Source organism: Lepus europaeus, chromosome 7 (genome assembly GCF_033115175.1).
Source record: "Lepus europaeus isolate LE1 chromosome 7, mLepTim1.pri, whole genome shotgun sequence".
In the NCBI taxonomy this organism is placed as follows: Eukaryota; Metazoa; Chordata; class Mammalia; order Lagomorpha; family Leporidae; genus Lepus; species Lepus europaeus.
The window spans coordinates 47,761,980-47,786,993 of NC_084833.1; the positions used below are offsets into that span (position 1 = coordinate 47,761,980).

The 25,014-nt window shown below is 58.1% G+C and overlaps 1 protein-coding gene across 1 annotated transcript in view; it reads left to right on the forward strand.

Annotated features, from left to right (window-relative positions):
- The window catches only part of USH1C (USH1 protein network component harmonin), a 57,541-nt gene that overhangs the window by 23,029 nt on the left and 9,498 nt on the right, over positions 1-25,014 (forward strand). Inside the window, exons 15-26 of the mRNA XM_062197500.1 lie at positions 3,048-3,097; positions 6,570-6,722; positions 7,858-7,974; positions 8,460-8,942; positions 11,964-12,083; positions 13,108-13,158; positions 15,509-15,550; positions 15,959-16,012; positions 16,254-16,353; positions 19,871-19,980; positions 21,243-21,298; positions 22,022-22,130. Of these exons, the coding sequence (XP_062053484.1) occupies positions 3,048-3,097; positions 6,570-6,722; positions 7,858-7,974; positions 8,460-8,942; positions 11,964-12,083; positions 13,108-13,158; positions 15,509-15,550; positions 15,959-16,012; positions 16,254-16,353; positions 19,871-19,980; positions 21,243-21,298; positions 22,022-22,130 (1,445 nt within the window). The remainder of the gene's footprint in view (positions 1-3,047; positions 3,098-6,569; positions 6,723-7,857; positions 7,975-8,459; positions 8,943-11,963; positions 12,084-13,107; positions 13,159-15,508; positions 15,551-15,958; positions 16,013-16,253; positions 16,354-19,870; positions 19,981-21,242; positions 21,299-22,021; positions 22,131-25,014) is intronic.

Sequence of the window (25,014 nt, forward strand, 5' to 3'; positions counted from 1 at the left end):
AGATGCTGTGACAGGGTCTCTCCAGCTTGGTCCCCAACTCTGGACATACCCGAGCCCTAGAGCTGTCACTTTGCCCACACGAGCTACTTGGTCCCCGGAAGTGGTGCAGGGCATCTGGATGGTTCCATTTCCCCAGCCCGGGGCTCAGGACGAAAGCTTCCAGCACGTTCTTTCTTGGCAGTAGGGCCACGGGGTCATCCCAGGGTCCTCTGGGGAGGACAAAGCACAGTGTCATCACCCTCACCCTGGCACTCAGTATTGGATGAGGGTGTGGCCAGGGCTGAAGTCCCGGTGAACAATCTGTGTTTCAGATGGGCAGCTAATTTGTTCTTATGGGTGAAATAGGAGCTTCAGAGGGAGAGGAATCGATTTTAATTGCTTCTCATGAAAGTAATCCTGGTCAATTTAGTACCTTCCCAGAGACTGGGTCTCAGATTCACAGCAAACACTCCCTCTTAGGAACTACAGAAAATAAAAAACCCTTTCATTAGCTAACTATTTATTTAATGCTTTATAACCAAATCCAATTTCTTGAATAAAAGGAGCAAGGATTGTGCCTTTGCTCAAGATAAAGGTGTTTTAAGGCAATGCCACAAAGCCCAGGATTAATGATCTCAGTCTGCTGGCCAAGCTGGGGTGCCTGCTGCCACCATCCATCTCCGTACACACCTCTGATGCCAACTCCGCTCCTGCCGCTCCCGCTGCTCCCGTTCTCAGGAGACTGGAATGGCCTCAGCTGCCTTGGGCCAGCACAACCATGCCCAGCAAGCTCCCCTCCCTACTCCCATCACCCTTGGGCTCTGGGACCCGCTTAGTCACCAGGTCACACCTGACTCAGGTTTTAGTGCCTGTGAGGGGTGGACCCAGCCTTTGTTCACAGAGTGTGGAGCATCTCTCAACCTGGCCAATGAAGCCACTCGCCCACTGCTGGGGTCAGAGTACTGCTCTCCCACTTCCCCAGGAAGCTCTTACCATTGCTTCCCCATGGCCAAGCCATCAGAAGCCCAGTGTCCTACAAACCCTCAAAGCCAGGACACAGTGTCACAGAGACACCTCCCCTCCCCGCGCTCCAAACACTTTTCCTTAGCTAAAGCAGGGGGTAGGGAGTAGGGAATCTTTATTAAGGACCCAAAGAGAAAGAGGTTTAAACAAGAGCTCACATACCTTCTGTCCTCATCAAGGACCCTGGCAACAGTCCCCCCCGACAAGCACAATCGCAATAGACCACATGATCCGAAGGCGAGTTTCTTTCCCACCAAACTCTTTTAAGTAATCATTCGCATCCCCAGAGTTTCATTAAGCAGTCCTTGTTAGCAGGGAGCATCTGCGTTCCACAGTTGAGTTAATGGGATTCAAGCCCAAAGCAAAGGAGCTTAATATCCAGGCTTCTCCTACGCCAGGTTCCTTCGAGCTTGTGAAATATGAAAAGGCATCGCCTTCCAGGGCCCCAGGGAGACCCAGCTAGAAACAACTGCAACTCCTGTCGTCCTAGCCTTGTGCTAGGACATCCCTGAGGACCCCAGCCTCCGTGCCCCCCACACTGCCTACAGCTCCAAGGCAAAGGCGGTAAAGCTCGGCCCAAGCACTGCACACCGAAGCCTGAGGACAGGACTCCCTGTTCTGCCGTCGCAAGCCCTCACCCTCCTCGGTGTGTCATCCTCAGATATCCCCACCCTCCTCCCAACACCCTGCAAACTGGTTCTCTTGCTGCTGCTGGATCAGAGGCCTCTCTTGTTGGCCCATTTTGCAGGTAGACAAACTAAAGCTCCCAAGGTTGGCAGCACTTGCATGTACCAGCTCAAAGCAAGAAACCTTTGTTCTGGCTCCTAGGCCCTGCCCCAGACCTCCCAGCTCCCCTAGAGGAAGCTGGTCACAGGTGCCCAGGTTCCAGGAAAGGCCCTCCAGCCGCTTGGTCTGTTGAGACTGCTGGTTCACCGGCTTCCCCTTCTCTCCCCTGGGTAGACGATCAGGGAGTGGAGCCCCAGCTCAAGCCTGCAGATGACCTGGATGGAGGCACAGAGAAGCAAGGAGAGCAGGTGCGCACCCCCGCTTCGCCCCCTGGCCTGGCTGCCCTGCTTGCCTCGCTTGCCCTGCTGGCCTTGTCCTGAAGCAGCACAGACACCGGCTCCTGGGGCTGGCGGGCACGTGGTGGGGACCACCGGGGTCTGTAGAGCTCCTCCAAGCCCCGCATGGCCCAAGCACTGCACACATAAACTTGAGGACAGAACTCACGCCAGGCTGGAAAATCAGCAAGGGCACATCAATGCAATGGACTCTCTGGGCCAAAAACGCACTGCCTGAGCCCAAGCACCTGCCCCCAGGACTCCTTAGACCCCGCCCAGATCCAGCAACTAAGGAGCCCAGTGTGCAGGAGGGAGCTGTCACCATCTTGTTCTGGAATGCTGAGGGATCAGAGTGGGCCATTATTTGAGCCGTTGCTCCTGGTTCCAGGGAGTTTCAAGCTTGAGGGGCCTGGATGTGGGTACAAGGGGGACGCTTGGACATCCGCTGCCCACAGCTGCGGGGGCCATCTATCTCAGAGCTGGCCCAGCTACTACCTTCCCCTTCAATGTTGAGGGCGGAGGATGTGGCCAACACTGCGAGACAAGGCAATTTTGTTTTGTGTGACAAGGATCCAGGCAGAGCCCCCAGGCTGTCTCTGTCACAAGCATTTCATGGATGAGGTTTAGGGGAGGGCTTTGTGCTTGGAGGCGGGGTCTCTGATTTGGAAAAGCTCATCCTTCCACAAGGGGCTTTCTCTGATTTTCTGCCACTGACTTCTGAAGCCAGTGTCCTAGGGAGGCATTTGAGAGGTTCCCAGGGCCTGGGAACCTAGGCTTGTCCCTGGTGCTCCCCGGCTGGCTCTGTAACCCAGGTGAGGCCAGGAGAGTGGGGAGAGGCCAAGGGAGCTGCTTCGCGGTGGGTTCTGGCAGCTGAACTTTGCTCACAAAGCCACGTGTTCCCGTGAACACGACTCGCAGGTGCTGCCCACGGATGCTGTGGCCCAGCTGAACCGTGTCTCGTGACTCTGTTCTCTGTTCTTGCAGCCTTTGGGTGGTTTTATCGTTACGATGGCAAATTCCCAACCATCCGGAAGGTAGGACAGCACTGGGGGCTGTGCTCGTTTGTTGCTGAGTTTGCTGTGGATTTTAGCCTTTTCCAAGCAGTTCTCTGCCTGAACAGTGTGGCCTGGCCTGTTCCTTCAAAGGGCTGATCCCACCTGTGCCTCTCCATCAGGCTGCCATCAAATGCCAGGGCCCCACCGTAGAGGCCTCGTGGGCAGAGGGAATTCAGGGGCTGAGACCTGCCCGAGGGCCATCAGGCACCCGCCTGGGTCTGCACCGGCCCTGATGGGCACAGGAAGCTTCTGCTTGGTTTCTCTGTCAGAGTAAAACCAGAGGCCGTGACCACAAGGAGGGGGTCAGACAGAGTAAGGCAGTGGGGCGGGCGCACGCAGTGAGGGTCTCAAGACCATGTTGATCCAGACATGGGGGTTTGCTGCCACAGGTGGAGCAGCCCTGGCTGATCACAGCTCCCCCCTGGAAACATCTCTGTATGTGCCCAGATGTTCAGGGGCTTCAATTTTCTCTCTAAATCCTATTACCATATCTCCAGGCGCCATAAAACTCCCTTGTCCCTGGTCTCTCTAAATCACATTGGCATTTGATTAGGGAAGCGGCACTGTTAGTATCTGTAGATTGGACGTTCGAGATGGTTGGTATTTGGAAACCAGGCATCAGCATCAATCAGGGTGAGCTGATCAGATGTTATCACTTGGCTGGCTTTTTCTCGCAAGATGTCAGTCCCCAGAAGCCAAAGCGCCGGCCACCGGGCGGTCTTGACCGGGTGTGACTTCTCCCTGCCCGAAAACCAGTAATGTGTGACCTGGCAGGAGTGTCTGCGCCCTGCGACCAACATGGTGCCTCTAAAGAGACAAAGACGATCTCTGACAGAGGTGAACATCCTTGCCTGGGGAGTGCGGGTCGTGATTCAGCTAGCATCGAGTAAATGCAGCCAGGGCCACGGAATGCACTTGGTGTCATTAGACTGGCCTTTCCCTATTATGTGCTGACTCTGCTGCAGGTGTCTCACTGGGTTAGACTTACAATCCTTCACTGTCCCCTGTCTCTGCTAGAAGTCAACGAGAGAAGACAAAGGACACACACGCGCACTCACACAGGATCTTACCAGAAATAAAAAAGGCAAAAGGAAATGAAGGTCACATATTTTCCAGGCACTAATAACTATGTAAATGTCAGAGAACTAGAATCTCCTACATACACACACACACACACCAGCCCGTCAGAAATCACGGCATGGGATAACTGCCCTCGTTAAGGAGGTAGGGTTGTTTTCCCTTTGTTCATTAGCTCAGTCATCTCCGAAAGAGCTGCAATTTGGGCTTTCGTTTTCATTTGCAGAGAGTGAAAGACTGCGTCTAGATAGGAGCAAGAGCACACCTACCCCATCTGCCTCCCCTCTCAGTCTGGACCAGAAGGAGTATCTGCCATGAATTTAACTGTCCACTGAAAGGACACAGGGTTACGTCCCTTAACCTGGCCCCTAACACCCATCATCAGTTTTCCCAGAGCCACGGAAGATGCTTTGTCTCCCAGCACCTGCAACGCCGAGTCCCCACATAACACAGGCGGGCACCCATGGCCATGGCTCTCAACGCACAGAATTCTCCTGATTTGCAGAGACCAGGAAGCAACAGCTTCTATTCCTACCCTAGCAGGAAGTCCCTCTGGGCTCAAGGCTCCAGCCCCACAATGTCTACACAGGGGCCTGAAGACCTTCCGCCAGCCCTGCTGGAGAAAATCCTGGAGCCCCCTGGCAGGGGCCGCGGAGTCACCCACAGCTTAGTGGCCTGTGGCAGGGGCCGCAGTGGGGCCGTGTGCAGCTTGCCCCCTGCATCTGTAGACAGATGCGACTTTCTTGGGGATGGGACAGAAGCTGGACTGTCAGCTTGTCCCACCCAGAAGCCCTGGGTCTAAAATCTTGGCACTGATGTCTTTTTTAAACCAATGGAACATCCGTTCCTATCAGAGTGGTCCCTGGGGGAGGCCACGCCCTCATTTTAGCCGTTGGAGGCTGCTCTCGGGGCATCCCTGTCGGAATCTCGAACATGATGGCAGGGTTCACCTATCAGCTGGGTGGAGAGTCTAGTGAGCAGGGGAGGCAGGGAACCAACCAGGACTAACCAGCAATGAGAACCACTTTTCCAAGAGGGTCACAGGCTCACAGGTCCCTGCAGGGACCACAGCACGTTGGCCACACACACAGGTGGTGGGATTGTCTTTAGGAGCAGAGATAGGAGGCACCTGTCAGGGGTCCCTGGTGACTCAGCATCCCTGCCAGCTGGTGGGAGGAAGTTGTGTCCGTGGCCTGGAAACTCAGTTCCTCACTGGTGGCCTTGGATGCTGAGATGGGTCAGGAATCTGAGAGCAGGCTTCCGTAGGCTGGATGGAAGGGCCCAGCTGCCCAGGGCGTTGCCAGCCATGTCTTATGTGTTCGCTTTGTCCCCCTTGCCCCCAGCCCCTCCAGGTGCCATAGAAAAACAGTGAGACCAGGCTGATTTGGGGTCCAGATCCTGGCACTGTCACTTACTAGATTCTGATGTCAGGCGGGGGACCTCGCCTTTCCGGGCTCGGGCTCTCCCATGAAGAGTGGGCATGCTCCTTGCACAGGGGTGATCGGAGTGCCTCCTTGGCATGCGGGCAGGCCATGGGTTTCTTCTCTTCCATCCTCACTCTGTGGGGGAAGCAGCCAGGATGCTGGCTCTACGGGGAGCTTCCTCCCCAAGTCCTCTCAACCCCTGTTGAAACAGCCTGTGTGAAACAGGCCGTCCTCCCCACCAGCCAGTCCTGTCCTGCAGTTCCTAGCTAATCCTCCAGTGAGGGGCCTGGTTCAGAGGGAGCTGTGGGTTTGGAGTCAGCAGGATGCAGAGTCTGGAGCTTAAGCAACAGGGGGAAATCTGATGTTCCTGGCTCTGGGTCCCCAGGTCTGAGCTGGTTCCCATCCCCTCTAGCTCAGGACAGAGGGTCCCCGCAGGTGAGGCTTGCCAGCCTCCCCGGAGTTCCTATGGAGCCCCCACAGCATACAGCTGTGGTCCCTAAAGATGAGCCGCCCTTCTCCCCAGATGTGGAGAAAGCCTATACTCAGGCACTAGGAAATGAATACAATGCCTTTTATTTATGCAAACTTCCACACTTTCAAAGCTCTCCCATAGATGTTGTTTCATTGGTACTAAATACAAGCCTGTGGGGCAGGTGTTTCACCCGCTTTGAAAACGAGGCAAATAAGGCCCAGAGAGGTTAAGGAACTCAGCCAAGGTCACATAGCTTGTTAGTAAACCAGTTAGCAGGTTTGGGCTGGCCAAAAGTGTATGTCCCCCCCTCCGCAGTGGGTAGCAGGGACCTGAAGCTGAAGTTTGGTGGGACACAGCCGGGCGTGGTGAGGTTGTTGCCTGGTGTTGTCTGCGGACTGGATGCCCTGTGTGCTGTGCTGTGCTAGTATAGACACCATGTGGTGCCCCTTGTCATACAAACACCACTATGTCTGCTCAGAAAGGAAAAGATAAGAAGAAAACCCAGGAGGACAGCCTGCAGGAACTGAAAAAGAATAAGAAGGAGCTGGAGTTTGAGCAAAAGCTTTACAAAGAGAAAGAGGAAATGCTGGAAAAGGAAAAGCAACTAAAGATCAACCGGCTGGCCCAGGAGGTACGAGGCCCAGCTGCGGCCAGGCCAGCAACCCAGGACATACTGTGCTCCCCAGGGCCAGTTGTAGTTGTTCTCCCCAAATGGAGTCCAAGGGTGGCATGCCCTACTTCCCTCCCAAAGAGAGATCACCCCACCGGCCTGGGGTCTTATGGGATCGGCCCCGGCTCTCGTGCATGTTTGGGATTGAGACTAACCCCCATGTGTAGAGCATGAGTCTGAGGCTAGCCTCTCTGCCATGAGTGTAGGTCTCACATTAGTCCTTGATACACCTGGCTAGAGGTTTGAATCTGCCCCTTCCCCCACCCTAGCTAGGCCTCTCCACTGTAGCTGTGTCTATGAGGCTGCACACACAGTCTAAGGCTAGCTCTTCTGCCTAGCTTGTCAATCTGAAGTTAGCCTTCTACTCATCTGTCTGAGTCTCCCCAGCCTGGCCTAGCTTTGGGAGTACAGGTCTGAGGCTAACCCCTTTCTGCAGGTCATGGGTCTGAAGCTAGCCCCAATCGGACACAACATTTGTCTGTGACCAGACCTCTTTAATTTAGGAATGAATCTCAGGCTGTCCCTCTAAGATTTGCCCAGGGCAGCCTTCCAGCCTGAGAAATCCCCATTTCCGAGGTGAGATGGGTGTAATGACTCCCCCACTGCAGGCGATGGGATGGTTCCTGCTTCTCTGTAATGCTCCATAAATCAGAATGCCACGTTGATTAGATTATAAAACCACAGAAGCCCTGGAAAATGTGAAGTGCATTAGATCTGGCATTAGGAACAAATTAGATACAAAATTAAAAACAAATTGAACTTGTGCTTCTGAGAAGGCAGCCCGGAGGTAAAAAAACATGTGCAGCTGAACTCTTGGAATGCGCTGGGAGCCTACCAAAGAAGGGCTGTTACTGGAAAGCCCGGGGAGTCTCTGTATTTGTGGGGATCCTGGGGTCCCATGCGGTACATAGCCCTTTCTTGGCTAAGTCACCTGCTCCCCGCCATCCCCACCACTTTGCCTCCTCAGAGGCAGGTAGAGCAGCTGACACCCCCAGATGTGCTCTGGGGTCTCAGACAAATGCTGCCTGCTCTGCTGGCCACGTGTGAGTCACGTGGGCCCCTTGTCCTCTCCTGTGTGCGCCCGTCCTGGGCCCAGGTGTCGGAGACAGAGCGGGAAGACCTGGAGGAATCGGAAAAGATTCAGTATTGGGTGGAGAGGCTCTGTCAGACGCGGCTCGAGCAGATCTCCTCCGCTGAGAATGAGCTTTCCGAGGTAACGGCGCCCTTCTCTCCCCGTGGCCCCTCCTGGGGACGGCGGGAGGCGTGATGGCCACGGGCAAACCCCGCCAGACACACAGGTGCCCACTCCGCTGCCCGGGGGAGGGAGAGGAGTCTGTATTTCTGGGCTTAGCTCCAGAGTGACCACTTGGTCCCGGCTTGCTTCAGCTAGGCCTGAGCTCCTGGTGGGATGAGCAGGAACGCCCTTTCCATCTCACCTGTGTCCCAGGGCAGGGGTCAAAGCGCAGGATTAACTCACCACCCACAGACGGCAAAGCGTGGGCCTCGTCTGCCTTTGGGGATGCCCTTCCTGCCACTGGTGTGGGCTCAGCTGGGCACTAGGTGGCAGAGCAGTGCCACCCCTGCTTCTGCTTTGAGGGTCGGGGGTCCCCAGCAGCCAGAGCTTTGTACTGGCTGTCTTGTGAACGGAGCTCTAATCACTGTGGACAATTACAGAACTTTCTTGTACCCTGCCCCCAGATGACCACAGGGCCCCCACCTCCCCCGCCTTCTGTGTCTCCCCTGGCCCCACCCCTGAGACGCTTCGCAGGCGGACTGCACCTGCACACCACTGACCTGGATGACATCCCCTTGGACATGTTCTACTATCCCCCCAAGACTCCCTCAGCCTTGCCCGTGATGCCCCACCCTCCACCCTCCAACCCACCCACCAAGGTCTCTGCACCCCCAGTCCTTCCCTCAACCGGCCACCTGAGTACCTCATCCTCGCCCTGGGTGCAGCGCACGCCACCCCCCATCCCCATCCCTCCCCCGCCGTCCATCCCCACACAAGACCTCACTCCTACCCGCCCACTGCCCTCGGCACTGGAGGAGGCACTGGGCCACCACCCCTTCCGCGCCAGTGACACAAGCAACCCAACAGAGGACTGGGAAGCAAAGATCCACGGTGGGAAGCCCACCAGCTCCCCCGTTCCTGAGCGGAGCTTCCCTCCCACCCCAAAGGTACCAGGCCTGTTCCGCATGCTGTTCCGGGAAGCAGGGAGAGTGGGGAGACTGCTGGTTCCCAGTCCTGCACTGCTCCTCGGAGTGGAGGCAGAGGAAACACCAGCTCACCCTATCTGCCAGCAACACCCTTCAGCCCGCATGTAGGGGCTCTTGCTTGCGGACGGGGCTACTCCTGGGGAATTGTATGGTGACTTGCCTAGGAATGGCAGTGGGTGAACAACAGTGTGTCCACTCGGTAGCCACTGCTCTCTCAGCGCCTCTTAGCTAGTGTGGGCTGGTAACTTCCAGTGCAGTACTGTTAATGTCACCTGCCGCCGTTTCTTGACATTATCCTAGACAGCCTTGAATATGTGAAATGATTTCTCTGTGTTGGATGGGTAGAGAGGGAGGGGAGCCAGGAAGGGGTATTAGCTTCTGTGAATGAAGCGGTAAGGCTTGTACAATGCAGCGTTCGAACATTAGAGTGCCATTTCCAATGGTACAAGCCAGCTCCAATGACTTGAACTGTAATTCAGAAATTTCTGGCCTGCTTCCAGTTAGAGAAAAAAAAAAAATGAAGATCAGAGAGCTCCTGGAAATCTCCAAATTTGCTATTAAAAGACAAGGAATGTTTTTCTTGGCTTCAGGAAGCTGAACAGTGATCTTTCTCAAAAAGACATATTTCGTAGTGATTGTTCTTAATCCAAAGACTCTTTTGAAAGATCCCTGAGGAAGACATGGGCTTTGATCCTGGTGAAACATAACATATTCCTCTGCTCCCGTAGCCGTGGGGCCAGGCTGGAGTCAGAGTCCAAGCGGCTCATGTCAGCTGAGGGCGGCACCTGACCTGTGTCTTGTAGTAACCGCCCCACCTGAGTTTCCTCATCGAGGCGCAGAGTTGAGTATCTCAAAGCACTCAGGAGAGCTTGGGGAAAGGAAGGCAGAGTGGAGGAAGGGCCAGGTGCCAACAAGGCTGCACCCCCAGCAGGGGACTCTCAGAGGAACTCCCTCCCGAGCCCCTCTGTTCCGGAGGTGTCTTCCTCTGAGCCCTGCCAGGAGCCAGTGTGAAGGGGCTGAGTCTGGCACAGAGGGTGCCAGACTTTTTGTCAGCACACTTGCCACCATTGACTGAGCACCTGCCCTAAGCCTCCTTGTCTAGGGCACACCTGTGCTCCCCAGGTCTTTGCCATCTGAGGGTGACCCCACTGTAACGTAGGCTTAGGCCGTGTGCATGGAAGGGATTCTACCAAGAGTTTGAAGTCCTCTCTGCATAGCGGGCTTGTGAGCCAGGCCTTGAGGGGCGGGGATGCAAGCGGGACAGGAGGAAGGGCACTGCAGGTATGGGGGACGCGAAGACCACAAGGAGGAACAGCAGAGGGCAGACTGCCTGGTTGTCCAGGCTCCACCATACACTGGCTGGTGGCTGTGACCTTGGCCGTGGGCTAGTTTGTCTGAGCCTGTGCCCTTTGTACATGATGGTACCTGCCTATCTGAAGAATCCAATGAATTAACAATGAGGACATCTTACGTTAGTATCTAGAAGAGTGGCAGATACACCAGAGATGTTCAGTAGACATTAACTGTGGTTGTTGACAGTCCAGAGTACAGGAAAAGCTGGATGGAGCTACAAATGCGGGACTGGAGTGAGCTCAGCAAACTTTGGAGACAGGGTCAAGATTCACGCCAGGGTGCAGCTTTCTCTGATTCTTCAAGGAATCATAAAGTTCCCACTGGTACTTCCTGATCCGAGCTCTGTCACACAAGGGCTGTCTCGGGAAGGTCAGGAAACCGCCATTGGGTGGCTTTGTCCTTACATCTGTACTCTGGTCCCTGGGCCATCTGCATCGCCCAATCTCCCTGTGGCGTGCCCCTCACAAGTTGTCAGCAGCGCTGCAGCAGGAAGTGTGAGTGGCCACACATCCACAGTCAGCCCAGTCACGAGCAGGCCTCAGGTAGTGGAAACGAACAGCTGTGTTGGCTTAACATGAGTGCCTGCTCCACTGAGCCTGCCAGAGGGAAGTTTTCAGGGCCCAGTCTGCCTCCAGGCACTGTCCCACACACCCACCCTACTGCTGGACCATTCATTGCTTCATCCGACACATGCTTATTGAGCCCCTACCATATGCTAGACACTGGGAACCACAGGCAGGCAGAGCCCCTGTCAGAGACAGTCTGGTGTGCAAGAAAGACAAGCAGGCAACTTCCATACCACCAGGGAGGAGATGGACGCATGGGTGTTGTGAGGAGGGGTGCAGGTGGAGAGGAAGGCAGTGATGACCACGCTGGCTAACAGGAGGGGAGGGTGTGTGCGAAGGTCTCGAGGTGAGATATCCTAGCGTTCTGGGAACTGAAGTTAAGCAATGTGAGGCAGTGGGGGATGGAGTTGGGGATGAGGTTGAAAAGAAAGGTAGAAGAAGCCCATGAAGGGTCTTGGAGGTCAACCCAAGGAAGCCAGTAGCCCCTGGAGACCCACGGAGGGGTTTTGGACAAGGTGGCGACCCAGTTAGAGACATCTTGCCCAAGATGACACAGGGGTTAGCACACACAGACCAGTTGCATCAGCTCCCCAGGATGCCACTCTGGTTGGTCCATACCCCATGGCCTTGAAAGACCCTGTGCCCAGCCAGCAGGAGCACCCAACACCTCATTTTGCAGCCCAGGACCTGGAACCATGGGCAGAAGAGATAGCCTTTAGAGGCAGGGGTTGTGGAGGCCATTGTGGCCGCTGAGAGAGAGCCTTCTATGGAAGCATGTCCCCTGAGTGACAGTGGACACTGGCATCCCCAAACCAGGCTGTGGCTCAAGCATCTGATTGTTTAGTGACATCCAGGTTCTGTGCCCCCAGACTACATGGTGGCCAGTGTCCTCCTTATATCTCTGCTGAAGATGACACGCCCAGGACCTCCAGCAGAGGGAACGGACCTGGCTGGCTCAGCATGTGCATGGGTGTGAGTTTGCATGTGTACAGAGGTACCGTGGCTGGCCGAGGCCACCCCCACCACCACCTCAGGTGGGTCTCTCTTAAACTAACCCATGCAGACGTTTTGCCCAAGCCCCCAGCCTCCACGAGGCCCTGGCGTGTCTACCATCTCCAAGCCTGTCATGGTCCAGCAAGAGTCCAACTTCATCTACAGGCCAGCCGTGAAGTCCGAGGTCCTGGTAAGCCCCCCGAGAGTGCAGAACTCTCCCTCCAGAGGGAGAGTGAGGGGGGACACAGACTCAGAGCAGGTGCCATCAGGGCATGCTCTCACTGGCTAAGGAGGAGTCCACAGGGGTGCTGATGGGACCAATGGAATTCTTGTCCTGCCTTGACCAAACAGCCTGGAGCTCTACCTTACAGTATGACAGCAATAACAATAGCAGCTAAGACTTGCTAAGAGCCTTCCAGGTGCCGGGCTCTGCATGGCCTCACTTAACCCTCCCAGCAACCCAGTGAGATGGTTCCTGTTTTCGTCCCTGCTTAACTTCCAGGGAAACTGAGGCACAGAGCGATTAAGGTGGTTGCCCACGGCACAGCCTGAACTTACAACTTCCTCCCAAGTCTTTTATTCTCCAAAGCCCACGCTCTTGCTCACGTGGCCCAGTTGCCAAAGCTGGCAGAGACCTGGTTCCCCAGCCTGTCGCGGCCCCCACAGGGGACACCCTCAGCCGGGGAATGGGCCGAGCGAACGCGTTCCCTTCCTCCATTTCCCTTCTCGCTCCTCGCTAGGACTGGAGGTCTGACAGGAGGTCCTGAGGCAGTGGGGAGATTCTGCCCACCCCCCCCACGGGTGTCAGAGGGGGCTGGGACTCACATGCAACCCTTCCCCCCACCGCCCACCGGGGGAAGGGACTGGGCCAGAACTTTCCCTTTCATGGAAACCCTATCCACATGTCAGGGCGGGGAGGGGCGGCTCAGATGTTTATTTTGAGCTGTAGCTGTCCCATTAGCTCCCAAAAGTTCACGCTGCGGGGCAGCCTCTGCCAGCCTCTGCCCGCACCCACGTTGCATTCTCTGGCCGGTGTCGAGGATGCTGCCGGCTCACCCTCTCGCAGCTGCTGTGCTGGTTGGGGGAGGGGCAGGCCGGCAGGCTGCTGATAAGGCAGGCCATGTCTGGCTGAGAGGGAGTTGGCAGGGCTGGCGCCAGGGGGCAGACGAGACCTACTGGGCATGTCAGGGGTGGACCTGTTTTCTTCCTGGCAGCCACAGGAGATGCTGAAGAGGATGGTGGTGTATCAGACTGCATTTAGACAAGTAAAACCACACCTGCCGTGTGCCTGTGGTCCTCCCCATCCCCCCCCCCACCGCCCTCCCACTCTGCCTGACCTCTGTCTCTCTGGGAGTGCCCGTTGGTTCCCAGGCAGCCCCAAGGGCCATCTTCTGGGGAGCCTCAGGCCGGAGTGCTGCCCCCAGGGCCTTGCCCACCTCAGGGGTTGGGAGTTGCATGTCCTATCAGATGGGGACCCAGGACCAGTTGGGCCCCAAGCTCGAGCTGACCAAGGAGCAGGACCCCTGGATGCTTGCTTCTTTTCCTGGTTTGTTCAAGGAGGAGCAGGGTAGAGAGTACCCTCAAAGGGCCACCAAGGCCATGATGGGCCCTGGCTGTAGCCCTGGGAGAGAAGGAGGGGCTGCCTGAAACCTTCCCTGTCCTGTCCACTCGATGAAGATCAGAGCTTCGAGCAAACCCCGCCTGGCACTGGCCTGGTATCAGGGAGGAGGTGGTGGCTCAGGTCCTGCTTCTGCCCAGGGTGCTCCTGGGCTAGGGACATGGTCTCTGAGGGGTGCTAGGCACGTCTCCTCCACACTTCTGGGGGCTTAGGGCCACAGAGCCAGCCACTGGATTGGCTGCTTCTCCACGGTAGAGAGTGGGAGACGGTACAGCCAGCCCTGGCTTCTCAGGTAAGCCCCCCTCAGTCTTGAGGCTGACTTGACTGCAGGCAGGGGCCGGAGAGGTAGGCACAGTGACACACAGGCTGGGGAGTGACGGCGACAGCTCGTCCTTAGGGGTGCTGCACCTAGTGCGACTCTGAGCACTTTGCAGACCTTACTCATTGGACCTCGCAGCAACCCAGGGCGGGGGGGCGCATGCTGTTCCCATCGCTGTCTAGAGATGAGACCCCGAGGCGGAGGCTGGTGGCACGGCTAGTGTCAGACCCTGGACTGGCATCCAGGAGGCGGGGCTCTGCAGCGTCCTCATGCGTCGCCACTGCCTCTGCAGGCACTCAGAACAGGCACCGAGAGACACCAGGAGGGCAGGTGCCTGGGGCCCTGGGCTCTGGGCTCTGGGGCCCCCGGGCACGAAGGCCAGCTATTTGGGCCTCCGTGTCTCCGTCTGCTGAATGAGGGACTGGGCTCCCTCTCTAAAGGCTGACCAGCGATCACGGCTGGGGAGTCTCTGACCTCACTCGCAAGAGACACAAGCCCACCCCAAACAGCAAGATCTCGCAGTCAGGGAGATGGGGCCCAAAGCCAGCACTGCCTTCCAGAAGCAGCTCCAGGGACAGGCAGACTCTCCCAGGGAAAGAGCAGGGACCTCCCAGGCCTGTCACCAGCCAGGCTGTGGCCTCGGAGTTGGGCCAGACACTGGACCTCTCGGGGACTGGGCCTGGAAGTGGCAGCTCACAAGGAGGGAAGCCAGGCAGACGCCCAGGCGTCTGCTTGCTGCCACTGGGTCCCTGTCTTGGGCCCAGAGCCTCGGTGCTGCACGCTGGGCAGAGGGTTGTCTGTGGCCTCACCACTACACCAGCCGTAGGCCCCCCGGGGACGCTCAGCACAGCCTAGGGAACCCACCGTGAGCTGAGGGTGGCTCAGCTCTCCCCAGCAGTGGGCTCTCCTTCACACCTACCTCCTGGCATGGGGTGGGGGGGTGACTCCCCGAGGCGGGGACGCCCCAGCTTCGCTCCCCGAGAGGAACTCCTGGGTAGGGGGACCTGTGCTCTGGCTCTGCGCCTCCTTCTCACTGCCTTGTTTCTAAGTTGGGGACATTGTCCTCAGAGCTACCTGTCAAGCAGAGGCCCCTGAGCCATGTGTGCCCCCTGCTCCTGCCCTAACTAAGGGGCTAGCCTGGGGTCCTGGGCCGCTGGGCAGCCTCTCACCTCCCTTGTGAGCATTGCGTTACGAACAGTGCCGGGCACCGGCCAGCGGTGTCCCCACGCCTCCTCCATCCCCTGGGGCTGACCGCCCGGGGAACAGCAGCCTCCTCAGCGGGACAGGCACGCCTGGCTGGGTCACAGCACTGGCTTGGAGGAGCACTGAGCCTCACCCCCAGGGCCACCGAGGTCAGGCCTAGAAGCCCCGAGGCTGAGGGATGAGAGTTTTGGTAGGGCAGGGCCTGTCCAGCCAGGCCGTGTAGATGGCACCAGGGTCCCTGCAGCCACAGACACTCACCCGCTGGGACAGTGCAGGGCCGTGGTCCCCACCAGCTTTCTGCAGCTTCCTGCTTGTCCCCGATTCAGGGGGCTCTGGCTGTTGGGGCTGCCAGCTTCCTGCCTGCACCCCAGCCCTTGGATTCCAACTCCCCTCCCCCACCCAGTCCTGAGCTTGCTTCTGCTGTGAGCCCCAAGGGCATCTGCTCTGCTGCCCTAAAGTGCCCCTTTGCTCCCAGGATTTCCGGAAATACGAGGAAGGCTTTGACCCCTACTCCATGGTAAGAGAGGAAGCTCCCCACCCCCAACCAGGGGAGGCACCCCAGGCATGGGGGGAGACCCACAGCATTGGATCAGGTGGTGCCTGCTGGGCCCTGAGAGCCCTGGGGATAAGGTGGGGTGCACGGGGAGCCCCAGGACGCCCCTGCTGCTGTCTGCTATGAGGGGCTCCCTCGGATGGCTTTTCAGCGCGAATAGTGAGTGTGTGTGTGTGTGTGTGCGCGCGTGTGGTCCCCATGGAGCCTGGGACCCCTGGCTAAAGACTGCTTGTGCTGGGTCTGGGAAAGACCCCTTGTACCTGTGCTCCATGGGCCCAGTGCCCCCCCAGGGGCCTGGCTTCCCGGTCCACCCTGCCCCACCCACATCCTCAGGCCAGTCGAGGTGAGGCCCCAATGTCTTTTTCCGTCTAGTTCACCCCGGAGCAGATCATGGGAAAGGATGTCCGGCTGCTGCGCATTAAGAAGGTACGGGGTGGGGGGCAGGGCTAGGCCACTGCGCTTCTGTGCCCCTGTGCCCGCTGCCTGGGCTCCTTGGGTGACCTGCAGGCCCCACGCTGTCCCTGCCCCCACCGAGGGCCCCTCTGGCTGTGGGCCCATACCCCCAGGGCGCCTTTCTCCCCGGTAGCCCCCCAGGTTCTTCCTTGGTGCCCGCCTGCAGCAGGCTGCTGTCTGCTTCCTTTGCTGAGCCCTGTTTCCCTCTAAGCAGGAGGGAGCCCTGGACCTGGCGCTGGAAGGCGGCGTGGACTCTCCGGTCGGGAAGGTGGTCGTCTCCGCCGTGTACGAGGGCGGAGCGGCTGAGCGGCACGGTGAGTGGGGACCAGCCAGGCCCCTGTTGGGGAGGAGGGCGGATGGCTCTCCAGGCTCCCGTGCTGCCCTCCCTCCCCGGAAAGCAAACAGCTGCCAGCCAGGAGTAGGCTAACTGCTGCTCGAGAACACCATGCCAGCCAGCCATGTCTGGCCCAAGCAGACACCACCCCGCCCTCTCTGGGGTCCCAGGCAGAAACGTGATGAGAATGGACACGTACGGCCGGTACCAGGGCGAGCTGCTCGCAGGGAGGCTGTGGGTATCCTGGGGAGTCCCTCACCCACCAAGGGGCAGGGGGATGCTGGGAAGGGCCCCTTGCAGGGCACGGCCTTGGGAAGTGCTGGCCTTGGGTGAGAAGGGCTTTCTGGGGAGAGGTGGGGAGAGAAACCCCACCTGTCCTTGCAGGAGACAGAACCAGGGGCTCACCGAGCACCAACCCTGTGCCACATGTGATTGCTTTCTTTTTAATTGAGAGAGAGAGAGAGATTGAGAGATCTTCTATCCACTGGTTCACCCCCCAAATGCCCACAACAGCACCGGGGCTGAGCAGTCCTCTCCCACCAGGGGAGCAATGGCATCCAGGCCTCCCACGTGCCTGGCAGAAACCCAAGCACTTGCAACGTCAGCTGCTGCCTTCCAGGGCGCCTGTTAGCAGGAAGCTGGCTCAGAACTAGGAGCAGGACCAACGCAGGGGCTCCGATATGGGACGCAGGCGTCTCAAGCAGCATCGCTGCACCAAATGCCCACCCCTGCCAGGCGTCCCTGGCACACAGCCCTGAGTCGAAGTGTTTCATGTGCATCGGCTCATTCAGGCTTCACATCAACCCTGCCAGGAGATGCAGCTTAGAACTGAGGTACAGACACGTGCAAGGACCCACAGCCACAGCAGATTGAGATTGTGTGCGGGCCATCTGCTCAGGTTGCTTTAGTGCCCACCGCAAGTGCTTGCCCCTCCCAGAGGGCTCCCCACACAATCTCTCTGCCTCTTCTGTGGCTTGGTCTCCTTGCTTTTACCCTCTTTTCATTTTTTTAAGTTTATTTGAAGTGCAGAATGAGACACAGAGAGAGGTCTTCCATCTGCTGGTTCACTCCCCAAATGGTTGCAATGGGTGGAGCTGAACCAAGATGAAGCCAGGAGCCAGGAGCTTCTTCTGCTACCCCACGTGGGTAGCAGGGGCCCAAGCGCTTGAGCCATCCTCTGCTGCTTTCCCAGGCCATTAGCAGGGAATTGGATGGGAAGTGGAGTGGCCAGGATTCGAACCAGTGCTCATTTGAGATGCCGGCACTGCAGGCTATGGCTTTACCTGCTATGCCATGGCGCTGGCCCCCATATCCTCTTTTCAACAACCACCCTTGGGTGATGCATGAATCCTTTGTGGAGCCAGGAATGTCTCCTGCTACAAGCTGTCCACCCTTCACCGGTGTCTGCAATGCTACCCTTTACAACTGCTTCTGCCAAGCCAAGGAGGCTCTTCAGTGCGCCTGTGTGCTTTGTGGAGGCAGAGGTGCCCCTCAGTGGCGGAGCCCCAGGCCTCTTACCTTTCCAGCCCAGAGTACAGAATTCCATAGTCAGGGCCCAGAGGGAGGTCCTCGGCTGGAGTCAGGCTCTCCCACAAGCATGCGGTGGAAGAAGGCCGGGCCTAGGCGAGCAGACAGAGTGAGGGCAAGTCGCCCGGTGGGTGACTGGTGCGGCGTGGGCCCTGGGAGCCTTGGCTGCGGTCCAGCTCTGTCACCCTCAGTGCCCTCAGGCCCCTTCGGCTACACTCTGAGCCTTGCACACTCAGCTGCCCAAGCCCACTACTGCTCTCTCACCCCACATACACCCCTCCCCTGCCCTCACTCGTGTGCCCACGAAGGGAGGGCAGCTGGGTGGAGGGTGGCTGGCCTGTCCTGCGGGGAAGCAAGGACCAGGGTGCGTGGGTAGGTGATTCTCCTAGGGCCCTCCCTACTTAAAGCCCCAGCCCAACCACTGCCTCCTAGCCTGTGCTGCCTGGAGTTGGCACAAAACGAAACAGTGGAAGTCACCCATTCCCTGTCCCACTGTGCCAAGGAAACCGCTGTCTGCAGTTGGGCCCAGGCTGCTTTGGGTTCTTCGCAGTGCCATGGAAGATTGCCCAGGAGCACAAGGGTTTCTGGAGCCCCTGGCCTCCACCTGCACTCACACAGGCCACAATCCCAGGGCCTTGGTGCCCTGTTTCACCATAGCCCACAGAGTGCCCAGCAGACATGGCAGCTGAGGGAACTTCTACAAGGGTTCTGATGTCAAGGAGGTGGGGGAGGTCAGGCCCAAGCTGACCACCTCCTGGAGAGTCACCATGTCCACCAGCCAGGGCTGCTGCTTTGGCACACGGGGGGGTTACACCACAGCTACAACACCAGCATCCCCTGCAAGCACCAGTTCACGTCCCGGCTGCTCCACTTCTGATCCCGCTCCCTGATAATGTGCCTGGGAGAGCAGTGGAAGATGGCCTGAGTGCTTGGGCCTGTATCACCCACATGGGAGAACTGGATGGAGTTCCAGGCCCTTAACTTTGGCCTGACCCAGCCCCAGCTATTGTGGTCATTTGGGGAATTAAACATTACATGGAAGATGAATCTCTCCCTCCGTCTCTCTGTCTCTCTCTCTCTCTCTCTGCTGTCATTCTGCCTTTCAAATACATAATAGCTCTAAACAACAAATAAATAAATAAATAAGACGCTAGCCATGTTCAAGGCTCTGACAAGTCCTGCAGTGAGTAACTCTTCAGCATATAACTTGTCGTTTTGCAAAATTAGGTCACAGGACAGCCTGCTTCTCTGGACACACCTCTTACACCATTCATTTTATTCCACAAATACCCATTAATGTCTTATCTTGTGTTAGAGTGTTAAGTGCTAGGGATGTGGTATGGAGACAAAAAGACAGTGCCTGTCCCCACGGAGCTGAGCATGCGGCAGGAGAGGGCCTCAGTACACATGCACGCATGGTGGCGCAGGGCTGCACGCCGTGAGAGCACCGGTCAGAGAGAGCCAAGGGATGTGAGAGGATTATGGGAAAGATCTACTGGAGGCTGAGTGGGGGACAGGGAAGCCCTGTCTGTGGGCTGGAAGAAGAGACTGGAAAGAGGGGTTAAAGCACTACGGGTGGAACGGCCTGTGCAGGCCCAGAGGTGGCAGAGAGCCTGGCCCACTCAGGGGCCCAAAGCAGACCAGCGCGATGGGACCACAGAGACGGACAGCTCAGATGGCAGGGCTGACTCATGCCCCTGACAGGGCACGGGGAATGACAGACGCCAGCCAGAGCTGGGTGCAAGGCTTCAGCACCGGTGTCCCAAGGCCCCTGAGCTGGGGCGAGGACGGGGCGGGGTCAGAGCGGGGAGGAAGTGCACTTTGAGTACCTGGGAGTATTTGCTCCTGGGCTGCGTGACCCCACATGAACTCTGAGAACCCAGCCACAGAGCCCTCCCCCGTGCCAAACCCCTAGGCCAGGCACGTGTCACATGTGACCCAGGTGGCCCAGCAGCTTTGTCCTCCTGCAGGTGGCATCGTGAAAGGGGACGAGATCATGGCAATCAATGGAAAGATTGTGACAGACCACACGCTGGCCGAGGCTGAGGCCACCCTGCAGAGGGCCTGGAACCAGGGCGGGGTAAGGACCGGACCCATCCCCCACGCCACCCTGCCCCCTTTGCCTGCCTGCCTCTAACCCCAGCCTCTGCAGCCTGGCCCAACAGGCGGGTCCCCCCTCCTCGGGTGGGTTTCTGAGGTGCAGGCAGCTCTTGGGGGACACACACGTACCCCATCCTGCTGATGGTCGAAACCTGACAAGACGGGATTCAAATGTCCCAGTGGGACAAACACAGGCTCACGGCAAGCCCACCCAGGAAAGACTTAATGTCTTCTCTAAGTGCACCCTTAATTAAAGAATTAAGGGTGCGCTGGGAGCTACTAGAAAGCACTAACGGAAGTAGAGGGCCAGGCGAAGGAGGACCTGGTGCTGTCTGCTCTGAGCCGTTAGACGCCCACCTGGGTCAGGGCTGCTCTGTGAGGTCAACAGGCTGTGGACTGCACCACCCGAAGAAGTGCCGTGCGGTGCACTGTAGTGTGCATGGGGCCCACTCATGTTGTGCAATGCACAACCTGTGCAACTGTGTGCAGGCAGCCGAGCCTGAGGTATTAAATTCAGTGCCAAGGAAGCTGACCAGATGGGCCTGGGACCCACATGACAGGATGTGGAGAAGAGAAGACTTACGGGTAACACGATGACCGTCTTTGATTATCTGAAGTGCTGCATTAGGGCAGGGGGAGCAGAGGTTTTTAGTGATTCTTGAAGGCAGAGCTGGATCGGATAGAGGGAAGGCTGGGGAGAGAGAGAGAGAGACTCCAGCTCAATATGAGGAACAGAGGGGACCAGTGATACCCCAAGGACTTTCAGGGGATGCACCGCCACCAAGGGTGGACAGTGCTGGGCAGGCCAGGGATTGCAGGGATGCCCCGGGGGTGGGGGTGGGGGTGGGGTTCAGAGTGAGGATCAGAAAACTAGGCCAGAAGTTCCCCAATTGGCTATGTGTAAGAATTAATGTGGGATCTTATTAAAAATACTCTCCCAGGCCCACCCCAGCCTTCCAGGGGCCAAGTCTGGGAGTCTAACAGCTTAGGCAGTTCCCCACGGCAATTCCAAGGTTGCTGCCTGGCCCCGGTCTGCAGATCAGCATTCGGGAACTTGGTGTCTTTCATTCAAGGGCCTTGCAAGTCTGGGCCGGATAGCTCTGAAACCTCGGAGACTAAAAGCTTCCCCAGGCCCTAGGACTCCACAGGGAGCCCCCGCCCCCACCCCATGAGCCCCACCTGAGCCCACTTCCTCCGGGTGCCCAGGACCTGGCAGTCAGAGTCGCATGGCTTCCCCCACAGGACTGGATCGACCTTGTCATTGCTGTCTGCCCCCCAAAGGAGTACGACGACGAGCTGTAAGTGTCCGCCGGCACCGGGCACGCACCCTGCTCTCCTCTGAAATCTGACCACTTCCTCCTCCATCCAGCCTCACGGGATGGCCCAAACGCACAGCTGCTGCAAATCAAAGCTCCCTGGAGACTCCCAGGCAGGCAAAGCTCTAGAACTTTGTCCCTGTCCCCGCCATTGTCAGAGCTGCCTGCAAAGCTGTCTTGCCCAAGGTCCCCTTTGCAGGTGGGAAGCTAAGGCTCAAGTTCTCAGATCAAGTAAAGGAGCAAATCGGGAGCACCCGGGGTTTTTGATGCCCCACCCAAAACTCTGTCCCCGGCTCTGTTATCGGATGGTTTAAACCTTTGCACGTCCATCCTTCACTCCCTGGAAGGTCTTCCTGACATCTGACTTCACCCATTCGTGCTGTGTCCCTACAAAGCTAAGACCACAGCCTCTGCCCTCCTCTCCTCCCCCCACCCCATGGGCTCTGCAGGAGCTGTGTCTGCCTTCCCCCGTCAGCCCTGGGTGCCTGTCTCCACCTCTCTATAGCATCCTACCTCTGCCCTGCCCCTGCCACTCACACACTCGCTGGCTGACTTCCCTGCATGCTTTGTAGTAACTAAGAGGTAGCTTCTGCACCTGCATCCCGGGGCCTCAGCAGCAGCGAGAGAAGGGAGAGGACTGGGGAGCCCTGCCTGGAGTAACACAGCCTCTTTTGTTTCCTGCCCTGCTCTGTTCTGCGGACCTAGCTCTTCCCTCCCCTCCTCCGCAGCCGAAAGCCCCCAGCCGGTCCGCAAGCTCCTTGAAGACCAGGCTCCCGTGTACAGACACGGGTTCCTCCTGCAGCTGGAGCCCACGGTGAATAGGCAGGCGGGCCACAGGGCCCAGCTGTCCGTGCTGCATGCAGTGGCCGTCTGCTGCCTATGCTGCTGCCGGCAGGTTCTTTGGACTGGCGTCTGGATGGGCTCAAGTGCCGCCTGGGGCCACACTGGCACAAAGATGCTACATCCGGGGCATAGAGCAAAGCCCCTCTGTGGCAGGTGCTTGGAACCCAGATACCCTGGCTCCCCACAGCTCTTGGGAGCAGCCTGGGGTCCCACATGGCACCCAGAGGAGCCGAGTAGAGCTCTGAGCATCGTTCCCTGCTGGGCACAGACAGTGCCTCAAGCCACGTGTGCTGGGCTAGATGCACCCACAGGAAGCCCGGCCTGAACCCCCCCTACCCCCCAGAGACCTGTCTTCACAACATGTGCAGCCCCTTCCTGTGCACGCCACCCTGTTCCACCCAGCCCCTTGCTTGAGCAGAACCAGGCCTCTGAAGAGGTGTCTAGGCTGGTCCAAAGAACCAGACTTTGGTGGGTTAGAGTGGCTCGCATCCTGTTGTAGCCTGGCCTGAGCCCTGCTCAGACCAAGCTTCTCCTTTGTGCTTTCTGGCCCCTGCACCCCGGGCTCTGTCTGTGGGACTCGCCATGGAGCCCAGCTCTGGCACTTGCTTCCCTCCCAGTGGCAGGTGGCTATGAAACTGGGCTTTGATATGGCCGGAAGCCCACAGTTGGCAGCATCCGGGGCAGATCCAAGCCAGGACTTGTCGACTTGTCTGTGCTAAAGTCCTCAAAACATTAGAGCCCCATGCTCCCAAGACTGTTGTGTTGCTGTAGTGTGGCTCCTGGGGTGGCCTAAGTGGTCCTGTGTTTTCTGTCGCTTGCTCTTGGCAAGGGACCCCCACACCTCTTCCTGCCTGTCCCCTCCTCCCCATCTCAGGTGTCCCTTTGCTTTCTCCTTGGCCTACTGTGTGCAGTGGCAGTGGCTGGTGCATGGCCACTGGGGCCTTACCAAGAGGGGCCTCCAGAGGTTGGCAGGGCCTCATGCCAGAAGGGCAGGTGCTCCTGGGCTGGGTGTGCACCCACACAGCTTGCACCTGCCGCACCTGCCACACCTGCCACACCTGCTTCCTCTTCCCCACAGGACTTTCTTCTGAAGCCTGGAAGGAGAAACCAAATTCACCCCTAGAAGATGGCAAGCCCTAGACTCACTTCTTCAACCCAAATACTGCAACCAGCCCTGAGAGATCCCAGCCTGCAGGCAGCAGGAGGCACCCTGGAACGTTGACCTGCTACGACCCTGCCCTAGGGCTGGCTAAGGAGCACCTGGGCCAACATGGAGAGTGGGAGCAGCCAGCTCTTCTAGAGAGGGCTCAGGGGCACTGCCCTCAATTTTCACCCCTGCTCCTGTGAACTTGGCCTCTCCCAGCCCTAGTGGGCTCCTCCCTTAAGACCTACTAGGACCCAATGCCTGAGTTTCCCTCTCCATCCCTCTCCTCCCGCCCCGCTCGAATTGCTGCCAGGGTAGCTGCTGCAGATCTTCCTCTGAGCTCAATAATAACTAGATTTCTTTTCCAGCCCACGGGAGCGAGTGTGGTTTGGGCCAGCAGATTCAAGGCTTTTGAATCAAAAGCCGTTGCTTTTGGTCCCTATTCGAGGGTGAGACGCAGATCCCAGCCTGGGAGCTGGGTCTGACGTGGTCTGACATGAGGTCATGACAGCCGAGTGGGGTGGCTCGGGGCGGAGGCTGAGGAGGCCTCAGGGCCTTCTCCGCCGAGAGATGACAGGAAATGAGGCCCCCCCCGTGGCCGCCACGTTGCTCAATTCTAGAAAGCATAGCTGAAGGGCGGCGCCCCAAAGGGTCTCCTCAAGGTGGGGGGTGCCCCGACTTCTCCCAGAGAGAGAACGGCCACACCTGCTGCTCCCGAGGTCATCGAGATTGGACATGACGCAGGTAGGGCTGAGGGCCGCGCTCTGGAACTACAGCAGCAGGGCAGGAGCCGTGGACTTGAGGCAGGGAGGTGCAACTCCAAAAGCCCAGCAAGGGCCGTGAAGGCCCTCTGGATGCAGGAATCAGTGGGGTTGTGTGCACATAAGCACGTCGTGGGAACCCAAGACAAGAAGCCCTGGTGTCCCAGAGCCCCTGAGAATCGGACACGGAAGGGGATTGGAGGGGGCAGCTCTCTTGGTCCCTTGGTGGCTGCCTCTTCACCTGTCCACTTCTTGCTGTGGGACCGCTAGGCCTCCTGTCTCTGCCATCAGCTTCCCATGCATGTTCAGAGCTCAGCTATAACCCGATCGTCTCAATCACCTGCTGGACTCCAGGCGGCCTTCCAGCCGTAGCCCCACCACCAACTACCTGGCTCAGTCCCCACTTCCCAGTCCCCAGGGTCAGGCTGATGGGGTCAGCTCACCTGAGTGGCTGGGGATGGGGGCACCTCCCACCCCACGTGTGGGTGGGCAGCAGGCCCTGGTCACCACACCTGCTAAAGGATGCCTACAGGGAGCCACCTCCCCACCAACCTGCACATGCACAGGAAGTGACTGGGCACCCAAGGACAGGTGTCTCGGGCGAGGGAACTGCAGAGAAACACGTTCCTGCTGGGGGCACTGCGGGGGAGGCCCTTGGGCAGTCACAGGTCCAGCCTCAGGTCCCCACAATGGATGCAGCCCGGCCAGAATCCTGAGGACTCAGTGTCAAAGCAGACACTCCCAGAGTCACTGCAGGGGCTGGGGGGCAGGGGCGGCTAAAACGCAATGACAGTGACCACAACGAAGCAGCACTGAAGGAGAGCAGTGGGAGGGGGCGCGAGGCTGAGGTCTTGCTGAGCTCCTCAGTGTGGATAAAGCCACAGCGACCTCCGAAGAACTGGCTCCGGAGAGAAGAGCCAGGCCGAGGAGCTGCCCACACTCTCATCTGC